General features: G+C 51.3%; 1 protein-coding gene across 1 annotated transcript; it reads right to left on the reverse strand.

The window, feature by feature from the left end:
• Positions 1-15,118: 15,118 nt before the first annotated feature.
• Positions 15,119-19,777, reverse strand: LOC117849567 (BEL1-like homeodomain protein 9). The gene is made up of 4 exons (XM_034731151.2): positions 18,532-19,777; positions 17,413-17,783; positions 16,187-16,247; positions 15,119-15,973 (listed from the first exon to the last, which is right to left on the reverse strand). Exons 1-4 carry the CDS (start codon positions 19,189-19,191, stop codon positions 15,371-15,373), a joined length of 1,695 nt encoding a protein of 564 aa, XP_034587042.1. The 5' UTR covers positions 19,192-19,777; the 3' UTR covers positions 15,119-15,370.
• Positions 19,778-23,674: the final 3,897 nt, after the last annotated feature.

A 23,674-nucleotide genomic window follows, 5' to 3' on the forward strand; every position in this document is an offset into this window, starting at 1 on the left:
GCATGGTGACAGTAATCTCCCTGCATGGGAGGTGGAACATGTGAGTCTCCGGATGCTAGCAGTCGGCCATGGCGGTCAGCAAGGGTCCATACATCGGAGGAAGGCCTCCAACAACCACTCGAGCAATGTCTAGAAAGCCCGCTCTCTGCAGGTATGGCGCGTAGTGCTGATCTGACCTAAGTGGGGAGTGCACACGCGGCCGTAATGGCCTCAACTCCTGCAAAACAACCAAATAATTGCAAACATGAATATTTTGAACCATGGAAGTAAATGGAATTAAATGGAAATTGTAGTACCTCATGGTGGTTGGCGAGGAGGTGGCCGTGGTGGTTCACGTCATACGCGGCCTCAAAGAGCGGGTAGGATGGATCCGCCATCCTGAAACAGAATAAACAAAACTCATTAGTAATAAGCTTCTTTGCATGATTAGTAGAGTAACAAAGAAAATATGCTATCAAAAAGGCATAAGTACAACTATAATACATCTTAAAATGTTTAACATGCACACTACTACCTCGGTGACTACCCTTAGGTTGGAAGAACGCTTGCTTTTCTTTTTCCCCTTAGATTTCTTGCCCTTAGATTTCTTCTTACGGCATGTACAATTCCTAATGAACTTGTGGCACTTGGAGCAACGATTTTTTGAATTCTCCACATCAAAATCGCTAATCCCATAATCTGCTGAAAGCCTCCCTTGCGACTCATTCATGTCGCCTCTCAAATGCTTCTTCTGCCTCCTACCCATTTTGTCTCTCTTCAAATCGGAGTTTGGCACGTACTCTAGGCCTTCATATGGCGGCCATTGTGACGGATCAAGGTGTAAGGTTCAAAGCTGGATTCCCAAATTTTAATGGTGTGCTCCCAAGAGTAAAACGATGACATGTATATGGGGCTTTAAAAATTAAGACCTCTTGCCTTGTAAGTTGTAATCAAGTGTGAACATGGAAGATGCAATAGTTGAGGAACCTTGCAACTACACGAACCTTCATTGAGGTCCACTCTATAGTTCCGACCTTCATTGCTCTCACCGCCAATGTTAGTACTATCAGCACCTATTACACAATATATCATTCTTTCTGGCCCGTACGGTTCTGGTAATTGGTTAAATGACCTTAGCTCAGAATCTGATATATAGTCATCTGCAACCTTACCATTCCTATGACCTTCATTCAACAGATCATGTGCCTTTTGCCATCTATCCATAAAGTACGCGTTGCATTTTTGGAATGAGTTTTCAATAATTCCGGCTAAGGGTCTACTTCCGATGCCTTTGAAAACATTGTTTAAGGATTCCGAATAGTTTGTGGTCACAATACCATAACACATCCCTCCCTCATCGAAAGCCTACGCCCATTTGTCCTTATCCTCCATTTCACCCTTCAACCATTGTCTAGCCTCATCGTTCAAGTCCTTCACTAGGTCTTCTAACTTCTCATCAAATTCTTTCTCTGTATATACCATGCATAAAACCTTCAACTTTCCAATTACTTCTTTGTTCTTTTGGCAAAGCCACATAATGGCGGCAAAGTGCCTCGTGCACCACCTATGCACAAGCAGTGGAAAGCCATCCATGTGTTCGTTCGCATAATTTAGGAGGCCATGGTGATGATCTGAGATCATACATACTTGTCGTGATGGTCCAAGTACATATTAGCACAGGACGGCGTAGTCTACATGGAAAGATAGGAACTAGTCAAGGAATAGAAAAGTACTCGTAGTAATAAGAGTAGAACTCCTCTAGTCGTATCTGACTAGTATTCTTGTAACCAACCAACCTGTAATCCTGCCCTCGACAATATAAGGTGAGGCAGGGACCCCCTCCAAAACAATTCAATCCAACCAACACACAGGACATAGGGTATTACGCAATCTAGCAGCCCGAACCTATCTAAATCGTGTATCTGTGTTTACCTTCGAGTTCCTGATCTCGACGAGTCCCACTAACCAAAACACTACCTCGGGTACCCCCCCTCGATAGATTGCCGGGTTTAAACACCAACAACATGGTATCCACTAAAGGTGAATATGGACTCCATGAGAGATGGTACCGATGTCTCGCTATCGGCGCGGACAATGCCTAGGATGCGCTGCCCAAGGTACGTAGCTGTGCACTCGCTTCAGCTGAGAAGAACGACAAGTATGAGGTTGCACAAATTTTAAAGTCCTCCATTGCCCCGTGCTTCTACTTAGGTGCAACCATACACTCCACATGCATCCTTGCTTGCACATGACAGCATAACTTAGGTTCTTGTCAGAGTGAACTACACTAAAAAGCCTATGTAACCTCACTGCGTAGTCAGCCAAGAAAAACATGAGCTCCTCAAGACTGTTGAACTTCATTTCCTTCTTAATCACTGGATTCTCAACATAGGGTATCCCTTCCGAATTCACCATAGTAGATTCACATATGGCTTTGTAGACCATGCTTATATCCTTAACACTGTGAATGGATGGTAGTTCGACATGACATTCCTTCAACAGCTGCAACTCATTAGGGGTGTAATTAAAACATTCGTCCACATGACCAATGTCCTCTACATCATGCACGGTTGTAGTGTTGACCTGCAGCCCATCCTCCTTAGATTGTGACTCCTCATATTCAGGCCCATCTCCGACTCCTACATCTTCATGTGCGTTGGTCTGAACATCTTCTACCCCATCCTCCTCCTCAAAGTCATCATCTTTGGAACCTAGAGATATATCATCATCATCTATGTTTGCTTCTTCCCGCTCAAAAGTATCATTGGAAAAATCATCATTCACAATGGCCAAGCCAAAATCAGATTGGCTTTCACCTAAACCATGGTGTGAAATTGTTGACTCTTGGGTACCATTCTCAACCACTAACCGGACTTCATCTCTCAAGGCAACATTTGCGCCAGGCCTAGGACAAATATCAACCACCACCTCCAAACATACAACATTTGTAGGTTCAACTACCTCCTTATATTGCTTCCAATTAGACTCGAATGCCAAGTTCATAAGAATGTAATGAGGTGTAACTTTCCCACAATCAAAATGACCTGTCAATATCATCTCATCCACTCCACATCCATACTTTCTCATTGCACGATCAACTAAATCTTTAAAACTTGGACGAGCATCGAACAATTCCACTACCTCATTCATATTCTCAAACTCCCAATTCTCTTTCACAATCCCACCATGAAACATACGAACTAAAGGATCTATCTACAAAATACAAAATATAGCTCATTTACTATGAACAACAATAATAAACTACATTAATATTCAACATTTTAGACAAATAAACCTACACATGCCATGTACACTACACAGATACATCAACAACTATATAAATCGATGCATGCAACTACTTCTACACGTTAAAATCGTGGGCAGAGAGTCGACTGCGTATGAAATAAGCATCCATTACTACATAACAAACTTGTAAATCATGAAAATTTCAAAACAAAATCCTAAACCTAGTTCACCTAAATACCCTCCAATCTACTAAATGGAATGGTAAAAGAAGGAAAAAAGTAGGCGATACCTTCCCAACGACGCAGGAATCGATTCCCTCCACTTTTCCCACCCCAAATCACCGAATTTGGAGGGATTGGGGGGGAGCAAAGGATGTGGCTCAGGTCGGGCTGGAGGAGGAAGAAGAGATGAGGGAGGAAGGAGGAAGGGCCAGCGCGCCTGTCAATACTGGACGCTGCCGCACCAGACAGTCTGGCGCAACAAGCTTGTCATGCCAGTGCATGTGGCGCGGTAGCGGCTTGCCCAGTCAGCGCCGCAATTGCGTGGCTTGCATTGCCGCGCTAGCATGGCAGCGCTGCCATGCCAGTGCACGTGGCGCGGCAGCGCCTACTTGCCACGCCACGGCCCATGGCGCGACCAAAAGGGTCACCCGGTGCAAATAAAGTTGGTGATGGGTTATTTTTAAAAATCTATACCTAATATTAAAGTGTGGTTGTTTCTTCCATCCGTCATGGTTGTTTTGTAAAAAAGTCCCTCAACTTTTTTGTAAGCAACTCGCAGTCCTTGAAATATGTTTTAATGATTTTGCAACGTCCCCAAAGTTTACTGCAATTGACCTAAGGTCCAGCCTTTGCTCTGTTCTTGTATGGTGTAACCTGTGGGAGGCAACCCTTCGCCTCGCCAACTCGCAATTGTCGTCGTCCGATCAATGCTTTATGTAGAAAGCGCCTCCTTCGTGCGGCAGGCGGGTGATGCTCTTTCACGTCGCCAAAACAGGTGGCCCCTCGCGCCTTTGCCTCGCCAAATCATGATGACAACCGTATGATTGTTTCCCTTGCGTTACCAAAGTGGAAACACCTCCAAAAATAGCATCTTCCTTCATTGTGCATCGATCTTTCCCCGTATAGATCGCCTCCACATTCCAGTTTATAGTGGCCGATCCGTCGTCGTCTTCCTGCTTGTCTCTCTCGTGCCGCTATTGTGACCTGCTCTTCTGGTCCCTCAGCTGTTCACACCCGCACTGGTCCCTCAGTTGTTCATGCTCGCACCAGTGCCAGCAGCGATGAGCATGTCCTCCAGGATTGCTTGATCCAGCTGCATGTATGCCGATTTGCTTCTTGAGGTTGGCCCTGCAGATGTTGGACGTGGACACTGACATCACCGTCTTGAGGAGCTTCGCCGGGTTGGTCATCGGCACGGGGCTCCTCTCCGACTGCGTCGGGAGCAGGCCCACGATAGCCTCGATGACGGCCCACTGCTTCCTAGCGGTGTCGACGTCCACTCCGCCGCTGCCACACTTGGCGCCACCGCCATGCATGTCCCTCGCCATGAGCCAATGCAGCAAGTTCTGTGCGTCGTTGATGAGGATCCGGGTCACCGCCTCCTGCTTGTTGGCCATGGGTCTTGGAACATGTGCAGTAGAGACTTTATATTCTTTGCAGTTCGTGTGGCTGGTGCTCTCATGTGCAAACGCAAGAAGAAGGTCAGAAGGGGGAACCAAATCAGGAGTTCAGGACAGAAGGGGGGGAAGAGGGGAGGAAATCACATGTAATCTATCTATACTATAAAGTCTAAGAAAATTGATGTCAATTCTCACCCAGAGTTTTATTCTTGTACTCCTCCCCGCGCTCACCACGCACTACTGCTGCTCGTCTGCTGCTCGTCCTGGCGGGCAGCTGCTCCCTCGGGCTGCACGCCCTACCCTCCATGTGGACCCAAGGGGTGAAGGAGAGAGGGGGAAGGGGAAAGGAAACAAGGAGCCGGTGCCTCCTTGCAGTCAACCAAGTAGAGCCATGTGCCAGCGAGGACGTGGTGCTAGGGAGGGGGGTGCGCAGCGGCGGTCGGCAGGCAACGCAAACAGTGGCGGAGGCTAGGATCTCAAACCCCCATCTCAATGACATCCACCCCCTTCAGATCCGAAACTAAGGCCTCCACATCTAGCAATTGGGGGCTCAATTTCGCATTTGATTGGAACAATTTGGGGTGGATTATAGAAGGGAGGTGGATGGAAACGAGAAGAAGAGGAGAACGCACCCTGCTCATGGCGGCCAGAGGCGCTATGGCCTAGCGTTCGAAGCGGGAATGAGGCTAGGCACGGAGAGAACGAGCGCTTGCCTGGGCGACGGCGAGGACGGCAGAATGCGCAGCGCCTGGGCGACGGTGAGGATGGGGCAATATGCGGGTGGCGCCGATGGACGAAGAGGCAGCGCCTGGCTAGATGATGATGAGTACGGGGGAAATCAAATGAGTGGATAGAGCGGAGGTTAAGCAGTGAATTTTTTTTATTTTTATGTATGGATCCCACTTAATAAACAGATGGTATCAAACCACCCACAAATGTCTTCTACTACTATACTTGCAAAGCACACTAACATATTATGAAGCGAAGCCAACGTATTAGGAACAAGCGAATAATAACGTGAGAGTAATAACGTGAGAGCAAGTAAGGAACCGTAGCAACGTACGGGTATTTCTGCTAGTATCTTTAAAAGGGTTAAAAATAAAAAAAAATCCGTCGTGGGGGATCACATCGCGCGGCACGTGGGGAGCGGACGGATGAACGGCACCGGAGCGTCCATTTCGGAGCGGCGGCCGCGCGCGCGGCGGGCCGGAGATTCGGAGGCCTCTCGGCTCGGCACTCGCTTGGCCGTCGCGTCCCTTTCAGCGGCACCGCGGTAGTAGTAGCCACCACGGCGATAAAGCCATAAAGGGGCCGTTACGGTGATGGCGTAGAGGAGAGCAGAGTCAAAGGTACACAGTAGACAAGCACTGCGATTGCGCCGTCGCTCTCCTACGGCGCGCGAGGTGAGGCCTTTTTGTGGCGTGTAGTGTACAGATATGTAGGTTTCTTTGTACAAGTAGATGATGAAGACGGACAAGCAATGGAGAGGCGTGCGTAAAGCGTGACGTAGTTCGAGTTCAGCCTAATCACCGAAACGGGTAATTTTCCTTGAACCATATGACCATAGGACTGTTATTTCTCTGACGAAGGTACACCGACACCGTGGTTGTAAAATACAAGAAACTCTTGAGTATTGAAGTCACATACTCACATGTGAAAATTTACTACGCTATACTTCACGCCTCGGCTCGACTGAGGTTGAGCCGAATGCAAAACATTCTCTGTGCACTGTGGAGCAACCAAACTTCTTTAGAATATGTTTTGTTTCTTATTTCTACGTGCCGAACGGTTCTTTATTTCATAATAAATGAAATATGAAAAATTGCCATACGAAACGTATCCCCCCTTTTCTATTGTATCTTGCATTTTCTTCAATATATTGTCTGTTATCACTTTTTTTTTTGCGGGAAATAATTTGTTATGACTCACGAGCTTGTTGGAACACCAACCAAGTGGACGCCACTACTTTGCTAGATAATGCAATATGCCAACATCTAAGTAAGCGCCGTAGGCGTTATGGTCCTCTTGAAAAGCTTACAAGGAGCGTCTGCCACCTTTTTTAAAAGGAAAGCAATGCCACAATGACGACACTGGAGGCTCATAGTGACTTCATGGTTGATCCACGAATAGTCGGCCGGCGTGAACAATGGACCTGCTTTTTTCAAACCTACGTAGGTGCCGTGATGACTGGGTCATACTGAGAATAAATAATAAGGGTTCGTTTCGCAGGTCGTGGATGTGGCTGTTCTAGTTTCAATGGCTTTTCCGGTGGAGCAATTTTTTTAGACCTGGTTTGTTTGGTTAAAAAATGTTTGGTAAAACAGATTTTCCGAAGGGATAGAAAGGTGATTCCATAATACACTTGTTTTTCTCTTTTTCTCTTTTCTTCTTTTTTTTCCTTTTCCTTCCTATTCTTTTTTGTCTCTCCATTATTTCCCATCTTCCTTATATGTTCATCATTCTCCCCGTCCCTCCCCGTTTCTTCTCTGCGGTCATGCAGCCATCGCCTCGACCTCGCCCACCACCAACCAACCCCAGCCTCCCGCTGCCGCGTCGCCGTCCCTCTCCAGGAGCCACCCGCCAGCCACCTCTCTGCACCGCCACCCTCCCCTGCGCCCGCCGACCTCCCACCTGCCTGCGCGGCCGCGCCCGCCGGCCGTCGAGTCGGGCCTCCCCTGCATCCGCCGGCATCTCCCCTCCCATGTGCAGCGTCGGCCCTGCGCTCACTGCCAGCCTGCGCCCGCCACCCGCCGCCTCCACCCCGCGCCGCCATCCTTCTCCACGCCCCTACACCGGATGCCAGTTCTCTGTCTACTGTAGCTCCATCCACAGGGCCACTAGAGGACAAGGGCGTCAAAACGATGCGAGGATCCGCGGGGAGCCAATTTTTTTGGCTCCCTCTCCACCGAAGGGCTCCAGTCACCAAGTTTTGAGGAGATTCGTGGTCGGAACCGTTCTCCACTTTTCCGTTTGGTAGGACTTCGGCAGAAGCCATCCATGGAGCTAGAGCTGAAGCCCTGCCAAAGGCACCCTAAGTATTCGTGCTATCACTTACCACCTCCGTTCTTAAATATATGATGCCACTAACTTTTTCACTCGCCGAATATTCATTTTTTTCTACAAATAACACTACAAGTTAAATCTAAAACACATAGATAATAATCATAGTTTACTTTATTTAACTAATTTATTAAAAAATATTGGTCAAAGTTGGAGAAACAAATCCAGCGCATCAAAAGCGTCATATATTTAAAAACTTAGGAAGCAATGTATTTGCTTTGAGAAATCTCAATGCACAATACTAACAGCCGATGAGTTGATATTTAGGTTGAAAATACTAATGGCAAGTTTGTTTGAGCTGCATCTTTTGAGTTTTTTTTTTTGAAAAGTTGTTGCTAGTTTTTTAGTTCTGAAAAGTCAACGCTAGCTTTTAAAAGATGTGTTTAGGTTTATGAGCTCAGAATGCTATGAAAAGCTCATAAAACTGAGCTTTCCAACTTTCTATATAAATTCAACTTTTCTGAGCTTCCAGCTTTTCAGAAGCCGTACAAAAAGTTCGTTATTTGTTTAAGCTTTTAACTTTTCACGCTGAGAAGCTGCCAGGAATGTCAAACAAATAGTCATAAAAATACTTGCTGACCAAACAGAAATCCTAAAATATGCTGCTAATTTCTTACACTACAGAAAAACCACTAGTTCGGAGCAGCCATGAAAAACATTTTGCAGAAACATGATACGCAGGGGCAGGTAATATTCTATAGCCATATAATCGGTATATTTTACACAGGATATTCCCCCTGCAAAAAGGCAGATTTTTGGATAGTGCGGCGAGTAGTTTGGTTCTTGGCCGCAATACCACCGAGGAGGCGAGGATTGCACCACACGCCACCCAAGAAACGCTAACGATTTCTTTAGCCCTCGTTGCCGGAGCACGCGAGCCGCAAAGCACCTGAGGTGGATTATTAACATAATCCTTTTTGGCTTAGCTTCCAGAATCCAGGCATGCACGCAGCAGGTGGCGAGACGCGCGTGTCCGCCACACAGTGTCCGTGACCTTTCGGAGACGGGGAGAGGCCGTTCCCCCGGCCAACTTGTCAAGGCGGCAAGGCCCGTGAGAGCGATGGATGGATTATACTAGAGGCTAAAGGACTAGGAGAATATTATCGCTGTTTATCCATCGATTTTGCCGAACCGCGTGAGAGCGTTAGAGCAAGATAGGTAGGATGCAGTAAGTTTTATAAATCATCCACCCAACAATTTTACTGCAACATTAATTTCATGTGGATTCTATGCTCCAAACTTTATCCTCTCCTCACGCCTCTTCTCTCTCTGACTCTCCCATGACCATGGTGTCACGGTCGGCACTACCCTGCTCCGGCCACCACTTCGGCTACCACGTCGCCCGCCGCCCATAGCCATGGCATCGTGGTTGGTCCCCACCGTGCGTCGCCTCTCATCTCCGCGCCACCACACCCTCTCTCCAGCCGGAGCCCGCCCGTCCTCCCCCACGCCTGCGCCAGCCGCCACCCACACCTCCGCTAGCATCACCACCCCCCTCCTCCCGACCGGCGGCCACCCGTCCTCTCCTGCGATGCGCACCGGCAGGCCACACCCCGAACTCCCTCCTCCCCACGCCTCGCACCTCCGCCTCCACACCCACCAGCCCTACTCCTCCCCTATGGCACCAAGTTTAAGCTCCACCCAGGCAGACTCGCCCTCGGCGATTCCCACAGCGGCGGTCTTTGCTCTACTCCCATGGCCACATGACCGAGCCCGCTCACTCCGCCTCGCCCTCGCCCGCCGTCGCCGTCGCCGTTGCCGTCTCCTCCTCCGGCACCACTCGTCCTCACCGACCTGTTACGCGTCGGCAGACAAGCGCCGTCCCTCCGACCCGCGGTGGCGCCGCCGAGGCCGTGCCCGAGCTCACGCTGCTCCTCTCGTCAGCCCTCCCTCCTCCGCGATGGCTTGGTTGCACTCCGCTATGCCCCTGCACTGCTGCACAACGGCGGACCGGCAGCTCCGTGCTTGGCTGGCCTCTACCTCCTCATCCCCACTCACTTCTCATGCCGGGAATAGGGCGTCGCCGTGCCTTCTCGCGCCAGTGGTTGCGCCTCCTCCCGCAAGTCGCGGCCGTCGCAGGAAGCCGTGGAGCCCCCGTCCCCCCTCATGTCCACGACGACAAGGTGCAGCCCGTCCTCCACTCCTTGCCGGTAGCATGGTGTGCTCATCGTCCCGCCTTGCGCTGCCGCCGACGCCTCGTCTCATCTTGCAGCGCTGGTCGTGCCCAGCGGAGGAGCCGAGAGACTGCCGGAACGTAAGATCGTGGTAGTGAGACGACCGAAGGAGAGAGAAGATGGAACTGATTGCTGAGCACTTGGTGGAGCTTACTTAGCATGGGGATGCGTGCTAGCAGCCCTTGCCATTTCTAACAGCAGCACCTTCCCTCCTCGCTTCTCTCTACTACGTGGCTCCCTTGTAGAAAGGTTAACGGCACCATTGCGGGTGCCCTGACGGGCAAGAGAGGCATCGAGCCGCTGCGATTCTTGCCTATCAACTAGCATTGACTTGTGCGGGTGGTGGTGGCCACATTGGGAGGCTGCCATCTCCCCGCGATGCCACTGGCGTGATGGATGCCCCCGTCAAATGATGCGAAGATTCTCCCTGATTTATATATGGTCCATGACGATCTCTAATCCCTTTTATCTCCACCGGAAAGATGTCGTCGTGACGCCAGAATGGTGTTGGTGTTGTGACGTGCGGAGCCCGTGAGTTTCTCGGCAAGGAGGCAGCGACCGAGCCCGGGAGATTCGATCTCGTGGCGTTCTTCCTGATGGCTGGTGCGCCAGAGACACTGGCGTGGCATCGTCTCTTGCCTCTACGTCGAGCTAGAGGCGTCCTCGGGTCTTTCCTCCTGGCCTCCTTGGGTGCCGGCGCTATGCGTCTGATCCGGACGGTGCGCGTGGAAGTATTTGGAACGCCATGACAGGTGCCGCCGCGCCACGCCGCGACCGCCGATGGTCAAGCTGTGACCGACTCCGGCGGAGTCGGTTGTTTTCCGCGGTGAGAGGCACCGATGAGCACGCAGGTCTTGGTGCGGCCCAGTGGTGGGTGCCCGTGCAGCGAAACGGCGAGCGGCCGGCGAGAGCGCGCGCGTAGGAGAGGGGAAACTGTTGACTTGCAAGTTGGATGTGGTGCGACTATGGGCTGCAGTGGACCGCGTCGCGTGTCGGGCGGGCTTCGCGCCTATGTGTTTCTGTGGCGTGGGCCGGTGTTATCTCCTTGTTGGATCAGGAGTGCGCCGCCGAAGGTTGGTTGGGACTCGGGCATCCAAATATTCCCATTCCTTGGTTTTTTTTTTCCTCCTCTTCTTTTTTAACTGAAGCCGTGACAGAGCTGCGCAATCGGTTTATTCGGTTTTCAAAGTACAAACCGAAATAATCAGTTTGGTGTTTGTAGACATGTCAATATTATTGATGTTTTTTCCAACACTTTTTTTAATGTGCATGGACCAATGGTTTTCTTTCTTTTGTCAGGTTTTCACGTGGAAATTTCCCATAAAAAGCGCCTCATCAAATGGCACAAGCACAAAAAATGATCCGCTACAACGGGACCCGGCAGCTGGTATTCGTCGTGTACTCGTGCGCACCATATATTGTTGCAGTTGCAGCAAAAGAGAGAGCATTTTCATAAGATATTCTGCATGGATATCGTGGCCAAAGTTTAGCCAAGGATTAAGGGGACCCTCTCAAAGCTCACCCCGTCGCTCGCCACTTCCATCTCTGATTCGCTGTATTATTGGTCTAAGGTTCCGTTTGCTTCCACTGACTTATTTTTAGCACCCGTCACATCGAATGTTTAGATACTAATTAGGAGTATTAAACGTAGACTATTTACAAAACTCATTACATAAGTGGAGGCTAAACGGCAAGACGAATTTATTAAGCCTAATTAGTCCATGATTTGACAATGTGTTGCTACAGTAAACATTTACTAATGATGGATTAATTAGGCTTAATAGATTCGTCTCGCCGTTTAGCCTCCACTTATGTAATGGGTTTTCTAAATAGTCTATGTTTAATACTCCTAATTAGTATCTAAACATTCGATGTGACACGTGCTAAAAATAAGTCAGTGGAAGCAAACGCCCCCTAAGAAAAATTGTTTGGGTGTGTTTGGTTTGAGGGTTGGAGTGGGTTGGGTTGGGTCGGGCCCAGTTGGCACAGTGTTTGGTTCAAAATGCAGTGGGTTAGGTTCGTCCACGATAAGAAATATACCGTGTAGATGCGGGTTAGGATGGTTTGCCCAAAACGAGCGGACCACGTCAACCAGGTGGCTTCCCACGCACACCGTCTCACTCGATCGATGGGGGCACAGGCGAGCGGCTCCAAGCAAGGAGCTGGCTGGTGGCGCGAGCGCGGCAAGGAGGAGCAAGGTGGCATGGCTGGCGTGGGTAAGAGGCACGCGCACCTATCCGAGCAAGGAGCTAGCCGGCGGCGTGCTCCAGCTCCTTCGGCGAAGGAAGGCCGCGCGTGCGAGGCCACGTTGCCGCCGCGTGGAGGCGCCCATGCGGTCGGCGGCTCTGCTGAGGCTAGAGCTGGGGCGGCAGCATAGCAGGGGAAGAAGATAAGGTGGGTAAAAAAAGAAAAAGAGGATGACAGATGGGTCCCGACATTGACATGTGGGACCCGTTGTTAACGTTGTTAAAATAGCATCCATTCTATCCCTCGCAATCCCTTCAACCAAATAAAAATTAGAACATCCTCCTACCGAAATACAAGATGGGTTGAACTCGATCCGTTCCAGTCGGTGCACAAACCCATCCCACCCCACGTAATGGAGACGGAAAGGGAGCAGTGCGATTTGTTTAGGTCACCTGACGTCCTCCGTAGCTAGCGAGAACCCAACAAACTGGACAATTTCTTTATAGAAAAAGGCTATGAGTCCCGATGACTTGTTTATCCATCCATGCCATGCAAGATGCAACACGCAGCGCCAGGGCTAGGTAGCAGAGTAGACAGAAGCCTAGGCCAGGGCGTGAGGCGGTGAGGGGATGCTGGATGCATGATGCAAAGGCCATCCAATCCAACACCAACGCTTACTTGCACAGTTGCACTCCAGTTCCGGTTCAGAGCGCCTGTGCCGCTGCTGCTGCAGTGTTGCTGCCGTGCCTGCTGCCACCCGCGCTTCCCAAGAAAAGCAATTATTCTATGCGGGCACAGTGCCGCATGTCATTTCCGAGGCGAAAGCACGTTGTGCCACTGCCGCTGCGGGGACTGGGAGGGGAGAGGTTGCGGTGGTGGAGGTGGTGGTGAGAGGTGCGTGGTGACCGGTGGTGACAGCCGCGGCCGGCCGGAGCAGGAGGAGGTGGCCACTCGGATTAGACAAACAAAAGGCACGAGGGGGATGGGATGGCATCTCTCCTTGGAAGTGGCAAATCCAGGGACGGATCGTCAGATCGGCCATATCTTAAGAGTGGAAAGAACATATGCTTAACGGGGAACCCCCACTACCTGACCCGGATTAGGCTAGGATCAAAAGGCCTTTAGCTTTGGGGTGCTTTGGCACTCAGGTGTGTGTGGCCCATGCATGCACCTTCACCTGACCTGCTGCTGCCATAATGCTTTGATATCCTGTCTATCACTTGATTGAGAGATGTATTAGCGACATGAAGAAGGAGATGAGGAAAGGCATCGCGTTAAAAGCGGAACATGGCACTACTGAAGTACTGATCAGAGAAGGATGAGAGCAAAGGCTTCCCAGTGTTGCAGTTGCTCTCAGATGTCAGGCAGCCACAGCCCACAGGCTGAAAAAGATGTCTACTAGGTACTGTGCTAGTAGTATCAGTCTCCTCACTTGCGTAATGAAAGGGTAAAAAAATCGGTGCTAAAAAGGAATTGAACGTATTTAGGAAATGGTAATATAAGCTGTCCCTTCTTAGCGACAAAAGGAACAAAGCACCTAAACTGGCCCCTCTTGGTCCCATCATAAGGTAGAGGGTACTCTCAGCTTTCTCCCGATGACTCCGCTACTCAAAAATCAACACGCCACAGCTCCATTCCTACCAGTACCCCCGTCCTGCTCCAACGTCCCTCAAACCGCGGCTCTGGTGAAAGATGCTTACAGCTCATGAGCTGCAGATACGAGTTAACGTGATCTTGACTTGACAAGAGCGTGTCCTCCTTTTCACGTCGTCGAAAACAAGCACTCCTACAGCAAACATAGAAACCGGAATGTCCTTGGCAGCCTTTCCTCTAGCTCCCATGCACACGCACCCTACAGGGATGGAATGGATATCTGAGCCCTGAAGCTTGTGCATCCAAACTCCAGTTCTCCCCCTCGCTCCATGAGTGGCAATGATCGCCCCTGCTTTACCCATGAAGATGAAGGCATAGAGAAAGGCGGCACATCATGTTTTGCTCAGCCGGCATGCAGAATCAGAGCGCAATAATCTGCCCATGCAGGCACCACTAGAGCCTAGAAAAAGAAAGCAGCGCCCTTTTTAAACGGGAGAACGCCGGCTGCTTTCTGCCGAGAAGGCGCCGAGCTGCAGTAGCCAGTGACGTGCATGGATTCCCTCCACGCAAAAAAGGGCGTGCATGGAGCCCCCCCAGCTGTTATTCTACTCGCCAAAGCGTACGTCAAATCGGGCGCTGCAACCCCGAGGGCCATGGATAACTGATCCCAGGTAACATGGGCTTTTTACCCTGGGGAGAAGTGAAAAAAAAAATTGGACAGGACAGCCTCAAGGAAGGACAGGCCGATCGATCATGGCGTCGCCCATGTCACCGCTGGCTAATTGGCCGGTTGTTTAGTGCGCGGATCAAGGCAAAAGCTAGGTTACGGTAGGGACAACTCAGCCCTAACAGGTGGTGTTAGGAGGGTGGGAATCGTGGGATGATGACAAAACCTGTGCTGGAACTGGAAGGTTATGCAGCAGATGGGCAAATCATGGCCTGTCCAAGCTTTAGGAGGCGTACTCCATCCAAGGATGCAGGATCTGGCACTGATTAATACTGCCACCACCTGCTTTCTTAGTTTAATGGAGTACATGGAAAGGCTAACCATATTCATCCAGCATCAAGATAAGGCTACCTATCCACCAGTCATATTTTAGGGCTACACAAGTGGAGCTAGCTACACTGTAAATTATTGTGAAAGACATTTCAGCCTCCATGGGTGCTGGGGATTGACAATGGTGCAAAGAACGACACTTTTCTGCAAGCTAGGATATCACTTCACTTCAATTGCATGTCAAAGGAATAGTGGTACATGTTAACACGGCTTAATCGATCATCTGGGATTAGAGAACAAATAGGGTTCAACATCTACCGACATACAACACATCTTCAAAGGTATGGTCATGCCCTCTATAGCCCCCCACATTGTCAAATATCGACAGCATTCTTGGACGCATCTACACCACGAGAGGCACACGGACGCCCGGCCGGCCACTTGTTTCTTCGACTGTCCTACACCCTAGTACAATACATGCTGACCACCCCTTCCAAGAGACAAGACTTTTGATCAACCAACGAAGTCATGGACCAAATGGTGGCCGCCGATCTCCTTGGTGAAATGCCGGTCCTGGCCGCCGAACGAACCCATCACGTAGGCGTCGCTCACGTCCTCCAGCCCGAAACGGTGCGCGAGGTTGAGCGGAAGAGCGGCCGGAAGCGGCTCGGCGATGTAGGTCCGGTTGTTCTGGTGAAGGCCGAGGGTGAGCGAGACGCCGCCGTTGGCGGTAGCGCCGCCGGCGCTGATCCCTTCAGCTTGCTGGGGGTGGGAGTGTGACAGTGCGAGGCCGTGGTGCGTGGCGAGCCCGTTGTAAGCGAAGCTCACCTGGCCTGGCATGTCGTGGGGCATCTGAGAGAGCTCGTCCTGCAGGATGTGCCGCGACGCCGGGGAGCTGAGGTTCCTCGTCGTCGTGCCACTGTTTTGCCCCCGTTGTGAACTTGAAGGGTCGGAAGGCTTCCCGCTGCTGTCCGACGAGTGCTGGGTTTGCTGCATGCCCATCTGGTTCTTGTCCAGGGATGGGTTCTTGTGCTGCTGCCGCATCTCCAGGTTGTGGATTTCTTCCACCATTGGCTTCCAGAGACGCACCCGGGCGTTGATGAACCAGTTTGACACCTGTTTATTGAATTCCCAAACTTAGCACTTTAATGTATACAAAGCTCAATATATTGTAATTTCATTTCACAGAGATGGTTGATTCACAATGCAATATTTTGTTTTTGACAGCTGAAAAACATTGCTAATGACCTAATGGAGAATCTCTAGTAACAGAATTTGTCCCGTTACTGGGAAAAAGAAAAAGAAAAAAAAGGAGACATGGTTACTTACCTGGTTTCTTGTTAAGCCTGTCTGTTTAGCCAGCATCTGCTTGTCACTGTCAGTCGGATAGCTGGAAAAAAAAGCGACAAACATGAAAATAGCATACAAACGATGCAAGCAGATATAGTAGTGCACATGCCAACAAATAAACTCATGGCGATATAAAAAGAACATGTAAAATGTAAACACTAAGGTAGGAAGAATCAACACAGCAGTAATTGGTCAATGACTAGCACCTGAGACCCAACCCCAAGACAAAGCTATAGGATGTATCAAGGATAAAAATGCTGGACCTAAATGAAAATAATTAAGCCAGCTTTTTTTTAAAAGTAGAATTAAGACAGCTAGTATGATAATGTGCGGCCAGCAAGCAAAGAACCAGGTTTCGAACCAGAACTTATCTTTAGATGCAAGGCTTTATTGAAACAGATGTTACAAGCTTACAATCGACCAAGAATCATCATCAATCACAAAGAGCAGAATATATATTCGCAATGACACATTTAGATTCTAGTGCTGTCTGTATAGGCTTTTACTCCTTTCTATACCCAAATCGGTACCTGTCCAAGGTCGTTGAAATATTCATTTTTGAAGTGGTTATACAATAAATATGAGCTAGCAGTAAATAACAAGTTGGCCCCATGAGGAAATCTGGATCAATAAGCATTACTGACAGTCATTCATAAATCAGTACCAGCAAGGATGAATCCGCAACAATAGTCGATGAGGTGGAATATATACTATTCACTGTTGGTGATAATCCCTAAAAGATATTTTCCAGCATACTTTTTATCTGTTAAACATATGCATGGAAAGCAGTGGCTATTGTGGCCTTATCACAAGCAAAATAAGTAGTGCATGCACATGAAAAATAATAGAAGCTATCGATAAAGCAAATGAATTTTAGCCATTGGTTTGGCTGGAACTATGTAGGCATTTATACCATATCTCGGATCTTTTCATGATTCTCTCGCTAATAGGAATCATGATCATGTTGCGCAAGCAGCATATCATCATGACATGTCATGTCCCCATGCTACCCAATAGATAAACACTCGCAAAATTCAACTTAGCATCGCAATATATAAATTTCTGACTGGCAGAGCCTTATTATTAGTGCACAACACCGGAACTCGATACTGTGTACGCAGACTTAACATGAACCAAAAAGATCAGTTTCATAATTACTTCAAACACAAGACGATCAGAAGATACCATATCCAGTATATACTTACGGATGTAAGAAGTGTTCGAACAGCCATGAGCGAAGAACGGACACCGCACGCTCAGGAAGCCCCCTTTGAGGTCTCCAAATGTTGTGAGGCTGACCGAACGCATTCACACTGTTTCCCCTTAGGAGGCCTGAACCACCTCCCATCAGTGCAAAGTTTGCCATATCCTCCTTGCCGATGCCATCATTGGCGGCGACCTTACTAGTGTTGCGCAGCTGGTTTAGGATCATGCCCTTCAGACATTTGAAATGCTTTGACATTGTCCGAAGGGCCATTGAAGCAAAGGGCGCAGCATTGCTCAGCCCAGCAACGGTCTCAAACGAAGATATAACAGATTGCAGCTGCTGGTAGTACTGTTTGTATCGCCTGCAAACCTGCAAGGTTGATGTAGTTGAGTTAGAAGTTAGAACACACCAAAAATGCATGTATGTATGTTCCGAAGATGCATGTATGTTCCCGATCAAGGAATCAGGATGCGACCAAATAGTTTGCTTGGATAAATTATAACCGTGAAATAGAATCATTTCAACCCCAAAAAAAAACACGGCAACAACGTAAACGGAATCTTTCTGCAGTTTAGACTGATGTATATAGCATCGTTCCGAAAGAAGACAAGCTCTAGGAATCTTATCGAGTACAAATTTTGAAAACTTGTACGGGATAAAACTTGAGCAGCCTGTTGGAATTTGATTTTCCGATTTCATGCTCATGAACGGCTGAGCTATGTTTATGTTCATGAACCTCGCAAACTCGCAACAAGTTGCTAGTTATTACAAGGGAAAAAACAAAGAAATGATAGAAGCTGCTCAACATCAACAGTGCAAAACAATGATTTGATGCATATAATAAGCAAAGAAACATATCCAAAAGAGCTCAAATCACAAGCCATATCTACTATCATCAAATCACAAGCACAAGAAATAAGCTGTGCCACCACAGTGAATAAAGATTCAAGGAGGATGTAGCCTCCACCTCCATGATGTGACCATGAGGTGGTCGTTAGATTCTTCTCGCCGAAGAAGAAATAATTGCGGCATAAAACGGAAGCAGAAAGGACCGACGTGTTTTTATTTTCTTCGAATGATGAAGGAGGTGAGAAGCGGATCATAGCGATAAACTCACGTCTTCCATGAGGGAGATGAGCCTGGTCTTCCTCCACTGCTGCTCGGCGCCGGACACCGCGACCGCCTCAGCGGCAGCGCGCTCGCCGCCGTCCATGTCATGGTCCCCCGCGGCGTCCATGGCGTCCATGTCGAGCAACCCGTCGTCGGAGAGCCGGTCCGCCTGCGCAGGGCGGCCTCCCACGTCGCAGATCTCCTCGAGCAGCTTCTGCGCGGGGCCCAGGAACCTAGAGCGCCCGAGCACGGCCGCGTAGCCCGTGAAGGGGCCGTACGGGCCCGTGGCTACAACGGCCGCGAGCTGCCTCCGCGGCGCGGGCGGAGGGTTCGAGGACGCCGAGGAGAGCGAGAGCGCGAAGCTCTGGCTCGGGATCTGGGCCCCGGCGCCGGCCGGCAGCGCGTGTGCGACGAGCTGCGCGTTCGCCAACGGCGCCGGGCTGTGCGGCGAGTAGGACGACGTGGACGAGGACGCGTAGGAGTAGAAGGGCGGGGGCGCCGGCCACGCGGCGGCCGGTGGCGAGCCCGCCGGGTCGGGCGGGAACCGCAATTTCTCGCGGCGGCTGTGCTGCGGCACGTGGTAGAGCTGCCCCGCGGCCTGCCCCAGCAGCAGGTGCTGGTGCTCGGCGGCGCCGCCCCCGTACCCGCCGCCCGCCGCCGAGGACATGCCGCCCGCGCACGAGCGCCGGGGGTCCGTACGTACGGGCGCGAAGTAACACGCCCTGGCCTGGAGCGAGCGAGAGAGAGAGAGAGAGAGAGAGAGAGAGAGAGAGAGAGAGAGAGAGAGAGGAGAGAGGGCGGCTCCGCACTTTGCGAGCGCCCGGCCGGGGGCTGGAACTGGGACTGGGGAGGGGGGGCGCTGCAGCAGCCCGCAGTACAGGCTGCCGCGTTTGCTTTGTCCCGCGTTCCCGGCCGCGGGCTTTTGTGCGTTCGGCTGGGTCTCTGGTGGTGGTGCTTTGCTGCTGCCGCTGCTGGTGCCTGGTGGTGGAGGGGCGGGGGCGTTCGGCTCCCGGGCTCTACCTCGGGCAGACGGGCGCCTTTCTTTCTGCAAAGGTGCGTGGCAGAGAGGCGGGGGTGGGAGTGGGAGGTGAAAAAGAGGCGCCCGCGACGGCGAGAGAGAGGGGAGAGGCTGGCAAGGACGGGAAATGGTGAGCAGTGAAAGCGAAAGGCAGAAAGGGAGTTGGTGCTTGTCTGCTCGTGTGATTGCGGTGCGAGCCTGCGAGGAGAGGCCGCGCGACCTAGGGCGGGAGCGGGGCGTGGTCGCGGAAGAGACCAGGCCAGGCCACCATGGGGGGCCTTTGTACCTCGGCGCGCGCCGGGTAACTCCGACGCCGCCAGGTTGTGCCCGCGCGCCGGTTAGCCCTGTTTGGCAGCACACTCAGTAAACTGTTACATCGGATGTTTGATATTAATTAGAAATATTAAATATAATCTAATTACAAAACTAATTGTACAGATAGAGTCTAATTCGCGAGATAAATCTATTAAGCCTAATTAGTTCGATAATGTGGTGCTATAGTACCATTTGCTAATGATGGATTAATTAGGCTTAATAGATTCGTCTCGTGAATTAGTACAGGGGTTCTGCAGTTAGTTTTATAATTAGCTCATGTTTAATCCTCCTAATTAGCGTTCGAACATCCGACGTGATCCTTCTAAAGTTCAACACCCCCTGCTAGGGGCGGGGAGTTCACGTTGTGGCCAAGGTGGCTGGGGCTCGGCTGCTTTGTGTGGACAAACGCCTTCGATTACCACCGGTAATTACATGGCTCACGCAACGTTGTATAATCCTCCCCACTGTCATGATAGGATATCGTTTCACACAAGATAAAGAAGCTGCAAACTAGTAATGTGAACTATGAAAAATACATATATTTCGACCAATTGAAAACAGAAACAGATCCATACTATTTTAAAACGTACAGAATTAGAACGATTTTTTTGAACGAAACGTACAGAATTAGGTTCCAAAGAAATATATTTTCCAAGTTAAACATATTGACAGCAAGAAGTTTACCTGTAACTTCCTATAATAACAATTTTAATTCGTTAGTATGATCCACGTATAAAATTTTAACTATCAATATTTGTGAAAAAAAACTATAGTATCTCAAATAGACATTGAACATTACCAAAGATTTTAAGCCAGTCAATATGTGAAATTGACGGGTCCATAGACCCGAGGTCCCCGACGGAACTATATCCCCGCAACACTTAGCCTAATAAACGGCATAACAACAAACATATACTCAGGCCGGCCCAGCTACGCATAGCCAGGCCGAGACCAAGATCCGGCTGTCGATCGGCCCCTCCGACCAAGAGGCCTGGTCGACGCCCCGACTAGAGGGAGCCCGCTGGGGTGGGGCTACAGTCCGGTCCCGACGGAGTGCCCCCGACTAAGTGCTCCCGACCGTGTACTCCCGACCGGTGCTCCCAACCGAGTACAGCTGACTGGGTGCTCCCGACGAAGTGCCCCAACTGAGGAATCGTCGTACCACTTGCGCTAATCTCCCCGACCAGGGACACCCGCTCGGCGTGGACCCAGGGAACAGGTGGGACGGATAACGAGGCAGCGCCCGGGTCAGCCGGGACGTGCACGGAGCCGTACCACTCCACGCCCTGCGCACGTCCGCACAGTGGCACCGTAAACCTACCCGCTATGGCGTAGTGGCCTGACAAGGAGAACAGGGACCGAGGACGAAAGCCATACCGTATCCACCGACGTGGGATTCGACAAGACTAGGCAGCGCCCGTGCACTCACTCTATTGTCCTCCCCCCGACCTGTAAGGACCATCCCCTTGTACTATAAAAGGGGACGGACCCCACTGCTTCTAGAGACACAAGAGACGTGCTCTCAGACGCGCGCACACACTTAGCGCTTGTCTGAGCTCCTGCCACTCTCTTTCGCAGAGATGAGAACAAGGCCAGGACTCAGGCACCCCCTCTCATCCTCCTCTCGTTTGTACCCCCACTGCAAACTTTGAGCACCTAGGCTCAGGAATAAAGTCGACTGACCGCCCCCAACCGGACATAGGGCGCGTTGCTCGAACCAGTATACATCCTGTGTCATTGTGTGCAGGCCATATCCGATCTAACGCACGGTAAAACTACAAATAATTACTTGTTGACCAGATTTTGCATCGACAGTTGGCGCCATCCGTGGGGAGGACGCCGTTGCATTCGCATTTTGTAGGTCATCGGATGGCCCATCTTCCCGCTACATTCGGCATGACGAGCTCGAGCGACACGATTCGCTTCGGCTTGCTGGAGTTTCCCGCTCCCACCCTCGGTGGGACATGGGTTCCGCCTGTCTTTGCGTCGTCCCAGGCCTTCCGCTTCGGAAGTTTGGACTTCATCGTCGATCAGCTCGCCGTACTCCGCCTCCGCAAGGAGACGACTCCCCCAGCATCCCCGGGAAAGGTGGCTCGCATCGTTGTCTGCAAGCCGCTCAACGATCTCGATGTGGAGGCGCTTGCGCTCCGCATCGAGTCCGTGTTGGGCACGAGCCCCACGGTTAATGATGTGGATACTGTCATGTATTCACTGGCTAACAGTTTTAGCCAGCTCTCCGGAGGTGCTCCGCTGTCTCTACCGCGCTCGCCGCGCGCCTGGTTCCCCTATGGTCTCACGTCGCCTGCGGACGTGTACGCACGGGGGCTCTGGAGGATCATGACATCACCTCCTCACCCATGCGAGTTTGTTGGAATGGTGAATTACGTTCCCACCTCCTTCCACGACCTCTGCGACGAGAAGATAGAGAGCGACGGCTTTAGCATCGGCGACATCATGGTGTCTAGCCATTCTCTGTCCTAGGAATGCGCCATGGCGGACGCCTCGGGACAGCCACCCGAGGTGGTGGAGTCTTAGAGGGCTCACACCCCACCGAACCTCTACGTGGAGGCCTCGGCGCAGGCGCAGGCGCACGACGACGAGCTGCGACAATGGTGGCAGGCCCAGCATCCACCCATGCCGGCGCGCCCAGCGGCGCGCTCTGAGCCGCACGCACGCAACCCGACGAACGGCGCTGGAGGTTGCGTCCACCAGGTCCAACGCAACATCCTAGCTAGGGGGGACGACCCCCCATAGTTTGCTCGGGCTGGCCAGAACATCGTCGTTGCAGCGATGCTTCTGTGCAGCCTCCCCGAGCCTGCCGACCCGTAGGAGCAGGCGATCCACCGGAACCTCCGGGCACTGGTAGAGACCGCCGCCATCCAGCAGGCAGAGAGCACCGTATCACGACAGCGGCACCCGGCCTCTTGCCCGAACGGGGCATTAGGGCCGCACCAGCCGAATCGCTCCGTTCGGTCGCCCCCGCAGCCGCATCGTGCAGGGCGAAGTGCCGCAGCCGCACTGCAGTCCAACCCGGCACCAGCTCCACATCGCCAGAACGTGCGTGAGCGGCTCGGACCGAACCATGATGCACGTAGCGTCATCCACACGTGACGCGTGGCTCGATGTGATGCCGACGTCCGCTGAATGGCAGCAAGTGCGGGCGGCGCAGGCCACGACGGGCCCGACAAGGAACACGAGGAGGTGCACCCTACGTGTGGCGGCCGACCAAGCGACTAGTACGGCGACCGAAGTCCTAGCTCGGACGGACCGGGACCACAGGCCTTCGGTCGCCGCATCCAAAAGGCGCATTTCCTACAGCGTTTCCAACCACCCACCAACATCACCATGTACACAAGGGAGATGAATCCTAGAGTGTGGCTTGAAGACTTCCAGCTCGCCTATCGATCCGGAGGAGCCGATGATGACTATTTCATCATTCAGTACCTCCCCATTTGCGTAGGAGAGTTTGTTCGGGCATGGCTTGAGTTCCTTCCACCCGACAGCATCCGCGACTGGGCGGAACTGAAGAAGGTCTTTGTAGTGAACTTCCAGGGGATGTACGTCCGCCCCGGGAACTCCTGGGACCTTATGAGTTGCAAGCAGGAACCTAACGAGTCCCTGCGAGATTACATCCATAGGTTCTCAAGGCAATGCAACTGCCTCCCTAACATCGTCGACACAGACGTTGTTAGCGCGTTCCTCTCCGGGACGACCTGCAAGTCCCTGGTCCACGAGCTCGGCTGCGTGAAGCCCCAGACCACCCGCGACCAGCTCGACATCACCACAAACCACGCCTCCGGCGAGGAGGCAGTCAGGG

This window comes from Setaria viridis, chromosome 3 (assembly GCF_005286985.2).
Source record: "Setaria viridis chromosome 3, Setaria_viridis_v4.0, whole genome shotgun sequence".
NCBI lineage: Eukaryota > Viridiplantae > Streptophyta > Magnoliopsida > Poales > Poaceae > Setaria > Setaria viridis.

Bases quoted from the DNA above. Each gene is read 5' to 3' on its own strand.
- LOC117849567 (XM_034731151.2), bottom strand. From the start codon at position 19,191: ATGTCCTCGGCGGCGGGCGGCGGGTACGGGGGCGGCGCCGCCGAGCAC. The intron at 16,248-17,412 runs GTAAGTATATAC...TTTTTTTTCCAG, and splicing joins TTCGAACACTTCTTACATCC to CTATCCGACTGACAGTGACA. The intron at 15,974-16,186 runs GTAAGTAACCAT...TTCAATAAACAG, and splicing joins CAGGCTTAACAAGAAACCAG to GTGTCAAACTGGTTCATCAA.